This window comes from Hyperoodon ampullatus (genome assembly GCF_949752795.1).
Source record: "Hyperoodon ampullatus genome assembly, chromosome: 1".
NCBI lineage: Eukaryota > Metazoa > Chordata > Mammalia > Artiodactyla > Ziphiidae > Hyperoodon > Hyperoodon ampullatus.
This window is the reverse complement of record NC_136914.1, coordinates 229,943,207-229,955,511: the sequence shown is the minus strand read 5'-3', so window position 1 is coordinate 229,955,511 and position 12,305 is coordinate 229,943,207. Positions and strand designations below refer to the sequence as shown.

Here is a 12,305-nt window from a genome sequence, read left to right as displayed (position 1 = left end):
CAACCAGGTCCACCGGCCTCCCCCAAAACGTGAATTCTGCCCCATCCAGCGCCGGCAGAGAGCCTGGCTGAACCTCCCCTCCACATGCAGCCCTGAGGTCCACCACGGTCCTTCCAGACCCACAGAGGAACGCGGCAGTTCTCCACCCACAGCCCGCCCTACAGACCCGACATCGTCCACCCTTCGGCCCCGCCTCCCTTGAGAATGTGTCACGCTAGGCAGGGCCAGCCTCGGGATCACGTTGGGAAGAATCAGGGTCTCGCTGCACCCTTGCGCTCTCCTCCGCGTCCAGCCGAGAAGAGCGACCAAGATGAGTCAGGTGGGGCCAACTCACGGCCTCGGTCCAGAACGCCCACGCGGAGGTTTTGGGTAAACCGGAAACCTCGCCTAAGCGTGCAGAGACGGAAATCAAACTCGACTCCCGCCCACCAGGCTCTGGCCCACTAGCCGCAACGCGGGTGACGTCACGTGGGGCGGGCTCTAGGGAGGCCTCTACACTCTCGCAGGTCACCGGCTCCTCAACCGGCCAATCGCAAGCCTGGAAGACCAGGCGCCGCCCTCGCCTGCTCTGCGCTGAATCTGCACCGGGAGGTCTCAAGCATGCGCACTGGCGCTTGCCCAACTGTCTACTCCGCGGCCCGCTCTCGAAGGGATTCGGCGCGGGGCGCACTGCGCAGGCGTGCTGAGGGAGCCCCGCCCCCGGCGCGGGTTCCGTCTAATCCAAGCTGAGGCGCCAAACTGAGAGGCAATGGCTGGGCGCTCGGGGCCTTCGAGCGCGGAGCAGGCGGGAGCCGTGGGCCGGGCTGACGAAGCCGGAGGTAGAGCCGGGGCCGGCGGCGGCCTCTGTCGAGGCCTACGGCGGGAGCCGGGCGATAGAGGGCTGGGCGGGCAGGGAGCGCACGCGGGCGCCGCCTCGAGTCAGGGCGGACGTGGGGAAAAACGACTTCCGTCCCCTCCGGGAGGGTGTCGCGGCTCTGCCGGCAGCCGCGAGGACTCACCCACAGGCCCCCGTCCTATCACTCACCTCTCGCTGGCCTCGTTTGCCCCATCTGCGCCGCTTAAGTAGCTAAAAGTAGGCAGAGGACATCCTTTCAACTTGATATCACACTCAGATGATAGGAAGACTAGTGGGTTAAAGGCTTTGCAGTAGCCCATCTGGCACAAATTTTAACATTTAAATTATTTTTCCCCCTTTTTGGCCACCTTCCTAGAGGATCACACAAAACATATAGATGCATGGACTGGATAGTCCCTGTAGCCTAGATGGTGGTACGAAAACGTGGGGAGGGAACAGCTAAATCCCATGCACAGTTCTCTACTGATGGGCGTTCACGTTTTTTTCCCACTTTTGACATAAATATTGCTTCAGTGTCATTTAACATACCTTTTATCTGATGGATAAATTCCTAGAAGTGGAATTTTGTCTTCAAAATGTTGATGTAGCCAGACTGGCCTCCAAAAGGTTGCATCAGTTTCCACAGTCTGTCAGTGTTACTGCCCGTTTCCCTACATCATCACAAACACTGGGCCTTATCAGATTTACTAATCTTTACCAACCTGCTAGATGCAACATATTATTTTCATCTCTTTAATTATGACTGAAGTAGTGTACGTCTTTTCAAATATTATTAGCCATTTGTGTAGTTTTTCGTTAATTGTTCTCTCCATTTCTCCATTCTTATGTAGAAATGATTATTTACCTTCTCTATATTGTTTGATTGGTTGCTTTATTTTTTTAAAACTTTTTATTATGGATAAATTTAAGCATATACAAAAAAAATATACAGGCACATGAAAAGATACTCAACATTGCTAATTATTAGAGAAATGCAAATCAAAACTGCAATGAGGCATCACCTCACACTGGTCAAAATGGCCACCATCAAAATGTCTACAAATAATAAATGCTGGAGAGGGTGTGGAGAAAAGGGGACCCTCCTACACGGTTGGTGGGAATATAAACTGGTGCAGCCACTATGGAGAACAGTATGGAGGTTCTTCAAAAAAAAAAAAAAACTAAAAATAGAGTTACCGTATTATCCAGCAATCCCATTCCTGGGCATATATCCGGCAAAGACGAAAGCTCTAATTCGAAAAGATACGTGCACCCCAGTGTCATAGCAGCAATGTTTACAGTAGCCAAGACATGGAAGCAACTTAAATGTCTATTGACAGATGAATGGATAAAGAAGATGTGGTACATATATACAATGGATTATTACTAAGACATAAAAAGTAATGAAATAATGCCATTTGTAGCAACATGGATGGACCTAGAGAGTATCATACTAAGTGAAGTAAATCAGAGAAATATATGATATCACTTATACGTGGAATCTAAAACTGGTACAAATTTACAAAACAGAAATAGACTCACAGACACAGAAAAGAAATTTATGGTTGCCAAAGGGGAAAGGGGTGTGGGAGAGATAAGTTAGGATTGGGATTAACAGATACACACTATTAAATAGAAACAAGGACCTACTCTATAGCACAGGGAACTATATTCAATATCTTGTAATCTATAATGGAAAAGAATCTGAAAGGTATATATATAGTATAACCAAATCACTTTGCTGTACACCTGAAACTAAAACACCATTGTAAATCAACTATACTTCAATTAAAAAACTTTTTTTAAATATGTACTTATTTATTTGGCTGGGCTGGGTCTTAGTTGCAGTACATGGGATCTTCATTGCAGCATGTGGGATCTTTAGTTGTGGCATGTGGGATCACGTTCCCTGACCAGGGATCAGACCCGGGTTCCCTGCATTGGGAGTGCAGAGTCTTAACCACTGGACCACCAAGGAAGTCCTAAAAAAAAATTTTTAAGTCAAGAACAAAGTATAATTACCCCATGAACTCATCTTTCAGTTTTAACAATTATCACCTCTTGGCCAATCTTGTTTCCTCGTTATCCTCACCCACTCCCTACCACCTACTCCACTGTTTCATTTCGAAGTATCCCAGGCATCATAACATATCATCCATAGATATTGGGTTGGCCAAAAAGTTCGTTCGGGTTTTTCCGTTAAGATGGTATGGAAAAACCCAAACAAACTTTTTGGCCACCCCAATATTTGCATATATCTCTCTAAAAAGTAAGCACTCTTTGCAGAAAAGTAACCACAATAGCATTGTCACATCTGAATAATGGCTACAATAATTCCTTTGTTTCATCAACTAGTCAGTTTTCAAATTTCCTTGATTGTGTCATCACTGTTTTAAAAAGTGCTTTTGATTGAATCGAAATCCAAGTATGGTCCATTTATTGAGATTGGTTGATATGTTTCTTTAATCTCTTTTTGTCTGTAAGGGTCTTCCTTTCTCCCTTTTCCCCCAAAATGTATTTAAATGAAAGAAACTGGGTTTTTCCTGTGACGTTTCCCAGTGTGGATGTTACTAATTGCATGCCCATGTGCCACTTAAAATGTTCCTCTCTCCCTGTATTTCCTCTGAATTGGTTATTTACATTGAGAGGCTTAACAAGTATTAGTGTCATTTTTTTACAAGAATCCTACATTGAATTTTTACATTACATAGCTCATAATATCCAGTTATTTTTATTGTGATGTTAATGCCATTAATAATAATTGCCTAGTTCTACTAAGTCATCAAGGAGTTAAAAATAAGTGCCTATATTGATTATAAGCAAGTTAATATGAAGTATTTTACTTGGAGGCTGCAGAATAACAATTGTATATAGGAAAGCTATTTATATTTATATATATTAAATGAGACATCTTATTAGATTTTCTCACTATTCCTTGTAAGGTTTTTTTGGGTAATATTCTCTAGAAATTTCTGGTTCATTATGCCACCTACTAGTTACAGTGATTTGTGACTCCTTGCTTCCAGTTTTTAATACCACTTCTTTTTTTTTTTCTTTCATTATTACATCCTGAGCCTTGGCCGAGCCTTGAACAGTATCAGCAGTAAGAGTGTACCCCTTTCCTTGCCCTGAGTTTTACTAAGGGGAAATCTGTGGTGTCATTTCACCCTTTAGGAAAATCTGCCCATGAAGGGCCAGTTCATCCCTTGTGCAGTGTCTCCCTCAGGGCAAGGAGCAGACGCACCACTCTGGCTGGAGACCTGCCCTCAGCCCACCTCAGTCCCAGCCCAGTGTTATCAGATCCTTCCTCAGGCTTCTCACTCCTACATAATTCTTTTTTTTTAATCTTTCTTGGATCCTACATAATTCTTAAATGTTTGGTTTTCTCTCCACAGGGCAGGCCAAGTCCTCACAGAAAATTGAAGACTTGATGGAAATGGTGAAGAAGTTGCAGAAAGGTCACATGTCTCCTCTGTAACTGGGGGTCAGCCTGAGATTTGGGGTCAGGCAGAAGTGGAATCAATTCCAAGGCCCAAAATTCACCACCTTGGGAAGTTAACTCATTTGTTCTCTCTTACTTTTAAAACAATTTTTTGAAGTAAAAATATGAACCCATGATTCAAAATTCAAGTATAAGGGGATAAAGTACAAACGTTTTCCCAAAACTCAGCTGCAGTCCCCTTGCTGGCCGTCCATTTGGTTCCCATGCACTCTGCTGGATCCAGGGTTTCACCTTCCCTCCACCTCACCTCTGCTCCTCTCGCTTGCTCACCAGGCACCTTCCACCCGTGTTTCCACCTTAGGGCAGGCCTTTGTACTCACTCTCTCCCACCCCCACCCAGGGAACAGCAAGGTCTGCCCCCCTCACTTCATTTGGGGCCCTCAAGGGGTCTTGCCATATCTGAAGAAGCACGTCCCACTCCACTTTGTAATCTGTTGCCCCTCGTCTGTTTCTCTTGACCGCACTTAACCACAACCTGACTCAGGTTCTTCATCTGTTCCTGTCTCCCCCCGCCCCTGCCAGAATGTGAGCCCTGGGAGGGCATCCACCTCCCTTCACCTGCCCTGTCATCTTCACTCAACCTCCTTGTCTCCCTGCAGCCGGGAGCCTAGAGCCCAGGATTGAGGTCCTGATTAACCGGATCAATGAAGTTCAGCAAGGTGGGCTCAGGACCCTGGCTTGTCTGCCGGGTGCGGTTGCGTGACTGGCAGCGCCCGGGGCAGAGTGAAAACGTAGGGCCCCCTGTTCAAAGTTACTGTGTTTTGAAACAGCAGAGCATTAAACTTAGCATGGGTTGGTCGGGCCCATCTAAACTCAGGTGCTATACTCACATGTTTTATTAACCTGTTCTGCTGTCAACTGAGCCCCACAAGAAGGGCTTGGGCTCTGGAAGCCTTGTTTCCTGCTCTGTAAAATCTGGGCCCCTCTAGGTTTGCTTAAAGACAAATGTGAAATGTTTGCAAGGACAGACACTTACACGATGTCCTACGGTTTGGCACAGCAAAAAAGAAAGCCAGTGAGGAGCTAGGAGAGGCCCGGACTGTCTGGGAGACCCTGCAGAAGGAACTGGACTCATGTAAGCTTGTGGGGGATGACCCCCACAGAGGTCCCCACGGTGTCGTGCAGCCTTGAACCCAATATTCCAGTCAGCATCCTTGCCGTGGCCAAGGGCTCCTGCCCCCTCTCCAACCTCAGGTCCTACCAATCTCCCCGCTCCAACTCTGTGGGTGGGAGTGTTCCGGAAACACCCTCCAAGCGTACCCCCACCCCTTAGGGGCTTTGCTAGGAGGTTCCCCCAGATGATACAGGTTCCTATCGCCTCACATCATCATCCAGTTCTCAGCTCAACTGTCCCCTCTCAGAGAGGCCTTCCCCAGTTACCCCACCCAGAGACAGCACCCTGCCCACACCTCGTCACATGCCTCTTAACTGCTTGATGTGTCTCTTCACAGCCCTTATCCATGCAATGTGTTTATTTTTCCTCTTCCCTCCATGTAAACGCATTGCCATTCCACAGGGTCCTCACAGCCACCCTTTATCAACTTGAGGGCCCTTGTATGCTTACAGGGAGTATGGGCCCAAGAGGGGAAGGGGCTCACCTCGAGGGGTCTACATCTGGGGTTGGGGGTAGGGCTGTACCAAACCACGCATGTGACCATGGGCAAGCCCGGTCCCTGAAGGTTCAGTGTGTGGACTCTGACGCCTGAACATGTTACTGCTTTTTCCAGTGAGTGGAGAGAAAGTACACCTGAAAGAGATCTTAAGCAAAAAGCAAGGTAATTGCAGTTACTCTATCTCCAGGTTTTTGCCTTTGCCACCCTGCAGAAGCCCACTCTCTCTATAGAAGTAGAAGCCTTTTGAAACCTGAATCACCTTGCATCCCTCCTGTGGCTTCCACCAAACGTGCAGTAAATGACTAAGTCCCATCAACTCCAGGAGACCCCGCATGATCTGGCACTTTTACCTCTGCCCAAACCTCATGCCTTGATGGGCTCTCATGGGGCCCTCACTTCCTCTCCCTGCAGAGACCCTGAGGATCCTCCGGCTCCACTGCCAGGAGAAGGAAAGTGAGACACAGAGGTAAGAGCTTCCACCTGGCCCCTGCTTGGCGCTGTCCCTTCATTCTGGTAGAGAGAGAAAGCAGAGGAGATCGGTCATAGACCTACAGCTCTCACCTTCCCCCTAAAACGGGGAGGCCAAATGACTGTCTTCCCACCTTGACTCCAACAGTAGGCAGTAGTGTTAGGGGTACTCATTCACTGGGACGAGCATTCATTTGCTAGAACGTCCAATGCCTTCGGCTGGTTTTTATTCTGTACCTTCATACTTTCTGCAGGCTGTCTTGGCTGTCTACTCATGTGCCCCTTCATTTAGGCGTCAAGCCAACCATCTGTGCACCAGTCTCTCTCCATTCATCCATTATCCCTCCATCCACCCAACTACTTGTGCATCCATTTCCCTACCTCCTGAATCTTTATTTTGCTCATTTTGTGACCAGAGGCCCCAAGCCCCTAGCATACCAACTTTGAAACTGTTTGAGAAATTCACATGAGACTAATATGTGTGTGTGCCTGTACTTGTGACCATGCCCACATTGATCTCCCCAGTCTTCACAATGACATTTCCAGAGGGCATGAGCTCATTCCCCACTTCCCACAAAGTTACAGAGAAGGACCTTAATCTAGAAGGTTAGAACAGACCTCAAGAGAAGGACGCGGAAGCCCCACCCCAGGCCCCTCCTAGGGAGACATTCAGAAAACATGACGGCTGCCTTGCCTCTTGCCAGGAAGCATACCATGCTGCAGGAGTGCAAGGAGCGAATTTCTGCCCTGAACTCCCAGATTGAGCAGGAGAAGAACAAACAGAGGCAGTTGAGGTAAAGCCCATTGCCCAAGGCCTGGGGGGCCGGATGCATTGTAAGTGGGGGGAATACTAAGAATGGGGGTTAGAAGAGGAGCGGGCTGAGCTGAAGCTTGGAGGGTCAAGGAGGCAAAGGTGCTCCCAGCAGAGTGAAGAGCATGGGCGAGCTTCCCCGTGTCTCTGCATGAAGACCCCAGCCTGAGCTAGGTTGGGGAGGGGTGTCTCTCAGCCCATGGCCGCTCATCCTGTGTGGTTGATCCCCAGGTTGGATTTTGAGGAGCAACTGGAGGATCTGATGGGCCAGCATAAGGACCTCTGGGAATTCCACGTGAGTCACTCAGAGCCACTCCTTCCACCTTCCACATCTTCTCTGGCAGCACCAGCCCAAAACTCAGGGTCATCCTCCAGGCCTCCTTCCTCTCAATGGCCATACCCAGTTCCTGAGCAAGCCCTGGCAGCCGTGTGTTAGAATCATGCTCAGTCCAGTTCCTCATCACCCTCACTGCCACCCGGTATTGTCCTCTTCACTGGCCCTGCCCACCCATCCCTGATGCCCTCCCAGGGGCCTTAAGTGGTCAGGAGGAACCCTGATGAACCAAGGAGGGGTTATCCATCAAGGAGATTCATGGGTGTGTTTGGGGCCATCACAGACACAGGGCAGATAGTGGGGAACCAAGCAGGCCAGTGTTTGCCACCTGGGGATCCCAAACAAGAAAACAGGATGAATGTCAGGACGGAAGGGCTCAGTGCGGTCAGAGTGGGAAGAGAAGGAGCTGCAGGGCTGGGCTGGTAACTGACTCTCCAGAGAACAGCCTCGATTTGTGGTGTTTGCAGGATGCCCTGTAGCGAATACCCCAGGGCTGATTTCAAACCTTGCAGAATTCCTGAACACTAACCCTCATGAGCCTCTCCAGCATAGCACCACAGGTATCTGGGGTGAAACAGCTCCAGGTGGACAGAATGGCCAATGGAAAGGCCCTGAGGCTGGTCCATGCCTGGCATGCATGGAGGGCCAGAGTAGCAGGAAGTAAGGCATGCAGAGTAAAGACCAGAACCAGATCGGCTTCTCTGAGGCACATGGGAGGAATCCAGGAGATGTGGACAGGCCGCCTTTCTACCCCTCAGAAGCCAGAGCAGCTGGCCCTGGAGATTGGCGCCCTGGACAGCAGCAAGGAGCAGCTGCTCAAGGAAGGTGAGGCCTGGAGAATGGGGATGCCCTGCCCTACCCTGCCCTGCCCTGCCATCTGTCCCTTGCTGCTGCAGAAAAGCTGGTGGAGGCAAAGCTGGAGGATGTGAAGCATCGTCTGTGCTCCCAGTTTGGAGCCAAGGGCTGCTCGGCAATCACTGAGGGGCTCTTCCTGCGCAGCCAGGAAGCAGCAGCTGTGGTGTAAGAGAGGGATGGGGGGGGGCGATGGGGAGGGGGAGGTGCTGCCAGCACTGATGCCCACCCTCAGGCATCTGTTTGAGGAGGAGAACAAGAAGGCCCAGGAGTTCCTGGAGGCTGCTGCCCAGCGCCAGGAGCAGCTGCAGCAGAAGTGCCAGCAGCTGCAGCAGAAGAGGCAGAGGTGGGCATGGAGCCCTTCCCTTCCCCCCGGTCCCCAAGGGGAAGGTGGCTAAGGGAGTCTCTGCTCCCTCCTAGACTCTGTCACTTGGTCTCTTTACAATCCTACCCTTCTCCCTCCCCACCCTCCTACCCTACCCCCCTACCCCTTTTTGTACAGGCTGAAGGAGGAGCTGGAAAAGCTTGGAGTGCAGGTCCCTGCTCAAGGCCAGAGCAAGCAAGAGGAAGGGGCTGGCCCAGGAGAAGCTGTGAGTTCTGGAATCCGGTTCAGGGAGCAGAAACAGCTTATGAAAGGAGCTCTGGGTGGGAAGGCAAGGGGGGTGGTCCGCAGAGTGCTCAGAAGATGGTCTTCAGGGAAGGGCATTTCCCAAAGGGGCACAGCCAAGGCAAAGGTGCAGACGCTGGCAGCGGTGGGGTGAGGAAGGGCAGGACCCAGGGAGGGTGTGGGCATGGGGCTGTGAGGAGACTCCCACATCACACTCTGACCTCCCACAGGCCAATCCCAAGCCCCTTGGAGTCAGTGAGGAGAAAGACCCAGAGCCGCCCACTAAGCAGAGCCTGATGCCCTCCTAGGCAAGGAGGACCCACCCTGCACTGGAGCTTATGGGCTTCAGGAAATAAAGGCACTGTATCAACACAACTGCCTCAGCTGAGTCTGTGCTAGGTGGGGGGTTGTCCATCCCAAGACCCCTGGCACCTGAGACTAAGTGAAGCCTTGGCCACACTCTGCCTCTTGGCTTCAGCCAGAGTCCCACAGCAGGCACTCAATAGATGCTTCCCTCACCTCACAGTCTCTGGTCTGCTCATCTCTAGGACTTGACATGTTCTGGGTCCCCAGGCAGAGGGATGCAAGAGTGAGACCCTCTCACAACAGGCCCAGGGGTTCTGCAAACCCACCCTGTGATAGTTTCTTCCATTCCTTATTCAGGCCTAGACCACAGAGTCTCAGAAATCCCAACAAGGACCAAGGGTCCTCAGCCAGTCAGTTCCATGCCCACAGTCCCCACTGATTAACTGAGAAAAAGAAATGTAATTGGAGCCTAAATGTAATTTGTGCCTGCATAGGCACAAAATCTGTACCTGAGACACTTGTCACAAGAACATAATATGTAGAAATCCTCAGTGTCCTGGAAGTCAATCACCTAGGACGGTTGGTGCTTAGGGCATGTTTCATATCCACTGGAGTGCATCACCCAAGCCAGGGCAATGAGGGGAGTCAAAGTCTGTGTTCTTGGGTCAAAAGACAGTGAGTTCAGTATGTACAAAGAGATTCCTTCTCTTGAAAGGCTCCCCCATCCAGGTAGGACAGTGACACAGTTGGGTAGACAAACCTCAACAATCCTCATTTCTGAATATATATATATATATATATATATATATATCCATTTCTGTAACTGGTCATGGAATCACAGCTGATTATAACTATCTTCACCTTCTTCCACCACCCATTCTGTTTCCCCTTTGCCTTCATCAAGCAACTCAGCTGTCTGTGCCTTTTTACCCGGTGGAGTGACCAAAACCTTTATTCCTGAAGGATCTGGGCCATCAGTACTCTTGCTGGATTGGATTATTATAGTTTTTCATTGGCATTAATCACAGGGCATGGTCATACTAAAAGAAGCCCTAAGGTATCTCCTGTATCACAGACATGGTTTCCTTACCTCCACTGTGGAGAAGTAGTCCAATTTCCCCATGGTAGTCAGGATCAGTCACACCAGCCAGCACAGTAACTTCTTTGCCTGTTGATTCACAGGCATGAGAAGCCCAAAGTGGCTGAGCAGCAGTCTTAACTTCCAGTTCAGTGGAATCATTATTGTATCTCCTAGTGGAAGCATTCCTCCCTCTGGGACTAAGACCTCTAGGCCAGTGGAATATACAGTTGTGGGGACAGGAAGCAAAAATTTTCCAGCTGATCACTAGGGATAACAGTGAGTGTTACCACTCCCATTTCCACCCCATGATTTCTGGACCTTAGAGCGCTGGCCATGGGAGACAGCACCATATATTAGACACTGATTCAGAACATATGCAACCTTCTGGAGAACCCTGTCCCAGCCCTGCAAGATATTGCCACCTAGCTGGCATTGTAACTGAGTCTTCAAAAGACCAGTCCACCATTCTGTCAAGCCAGCTGCTTCAGCATGATGGGAGCATGGTAAGACCAGTGAATTCCATCACAACTTGGGCCCACTGCATAACTTTTTTTTGTTGTTAAAGGAACTCTTCAATCAGAAGTAATGCTGTGTATGAGACCATGATAGTGAATAGGAATTCTTAATTCTGCAGATGGCAGTTTGGGCCGAAGCACTGTGTACAGGGAAGGCAAATCCACATCCAGATTTAGCCCTACCCTCATTCCTTCTGGGGTTGCAGGCATTACTGATATTAACCAAGGCACATAGTTCACTTCTCAGAATACACAATGTTAGACTCTTTTAAAAGGTCTTCAATAGCACTTTTATCTTCCTGATAGGTTCTTGATAGCTGATTCAACTGAGAGAGATAATGGTCTCCTCAGACAATTTTTCAGATTCCACTCCAGCAAATGGACACCTTATATGGCTCTCTGTCTTGTCCCAGGCCTTAATCTCTTAATTCAAGGCCCCTTGTGAAACCATACCCTGTAATTTACAAGGTCCACGTAGTAGAAACAAAATGATACACCAAGAACACCAGGGAAACCACAGATAGGGAAACAACTTGCTGATGCACAGGCACATTGAGGGACGAGGGTGACTGATAGTGAACGTTAGATGTCACAGGCCAAAAATTCAACCCCTGTTACACACCAGACACCCTGAATTTGCACATATGACACATGAAGGGCAGAGCAGTAGTGCCTGGGCAGAGAACTCAATACTTCCATTGAAACTTACACTTACTTTCCACCAATCATTTCTGAGCTCCCTGCCCCTCTTTCTCCCTATTTCCAAGATAAATACACCACTTTGCCTCCTGTCTCCTTGCTTGGCCACCCTGCAAAAAAGCCTTTTTTTTCTGCAAAAGACTTGTCTCAATATTTGGTCTTTTCTACTGTGTAGCAGGAAACAAGCCCACACGCTTGGTTACAAATTTGCTGACATCTCCATGTACTCCAGGACTGTTCTCACAGGCAGTGTGGACTATGGAAAAGATAAATAGAAAACTCCACTTAGTAAATGAAATTCACATTTGGAGATAATAAAATCAAAACCATATCCCATAAGGATAAAACCAGAAAACCTCTACCTGTTACTGATACATGCTGGAGGAAAATCAACATCAAATGACAAAAGCCAGTCAAGTGAGCTGTACACCACTCTGTTGAACGTCTCCTTACTGTTAGTCTGGGTGTTTTCATTGGTTTGCAAACCAGAGTCCCAAACCTTCCAAGGAAGCCATGGTTTAAACCAACATGGTGAATGCAGGCCCACATGCCATCACTTTTGACTAATACAAGTTTTACAACCCAAAGACTCTGCAGGCTAGCCTGTCACCATCCAAACCAACAGCTGAGGCAAAGGGACCTAGTAATTGGCCAAATTAGAGGGCCTGTCTAGAGGGTAATG

The 12,305-nt window shown here is 49.0% G+C and overlaps 2 protein-coding genes across 3 annotated transcripts in view; one reads left to right on the top strand and one right to left on the bottom strand.

Annotated features, from left to right (window-relative positions):
* Positions 1-690: 690 nt before the first annotated feature.
* Positions 691-9,387, top strand: SYCE1 (synaptonemal complex central element protein 1). Of its 2 annotated transcripts, XM_079712945.1 has the most exons (13): positions 691-818; positions 4,231-4,293; positions 4,937-4,996; positions 5,338-5,412; positions 6,065-6,112; positions 6,362-6,416; positions 7,123-7,212; positions 7,461-7,524; positions 8,322-8,388; positions 8,460-8,583; positions 8,651-8,761; positions 8,918-9,005; positions 9,253-9,387. In XM_079712945.1, exons 1-13 carry the CDS (start codon positions 749-751, stop codon positions 9,328-9,330), a joined length of 993 nt encoding a protein of 330 aa, XP_079569071.1. In that variant the 5' UTR covers positions 691-748; the 3' UTR covers positions 9,331-9,387. The 2 variants fall into 2 exon arrangements, with proteins under 2 accessions (XP_079569071.1, XP_079569072.1); XM_079712946.1 differs by lacking the exons at positions 4,937-4,996; positions 5,338-5,412.
* Positions 9,388-10,380: 993 nt separating this feature from the next.
* Positions 10,381-12,305, bottom strand: part of LOC307058691 (zinc finger protein 717-like) — a gene marked incomplete at both ends in the record, with an annotated part of 28,932 nt that continues 27,007 nt past the window's right edge. Inside the window, one exon of the mRNA XM_079712286.1 lies at positions 10,381-10,496. Coding sequence (XP_079568412.1) covers positions 10,381-10,496 — 116 coding nt within the window. The remainder of the gene's footprint in view (positions 10,497-12,305) is intronic.

Coding starts and splice junctions, on each gene's coding strand:
- SYCE1 (XM_079712945.1), top strand. CDS start 749: ATGGCTGGGCGCTCGGGGCCTTCGAGCGCGGAGCAGGCGGGAGCCGTG. Junction 6,113..6,361: donor GATCTTAAGCAAAAAGCAAG/GTAATTGCAGTT, acceptor CTCTCCCTGCAG/AGACCCTGAGGATCCTCCGG. Junction 6,417..7,122: donor AAGGAAAGTGAGACACAGAG/GTAAGAGCTTCC, acceptor GCCTCTTGCCAG/GAAGCATACCATGCTGCAGG.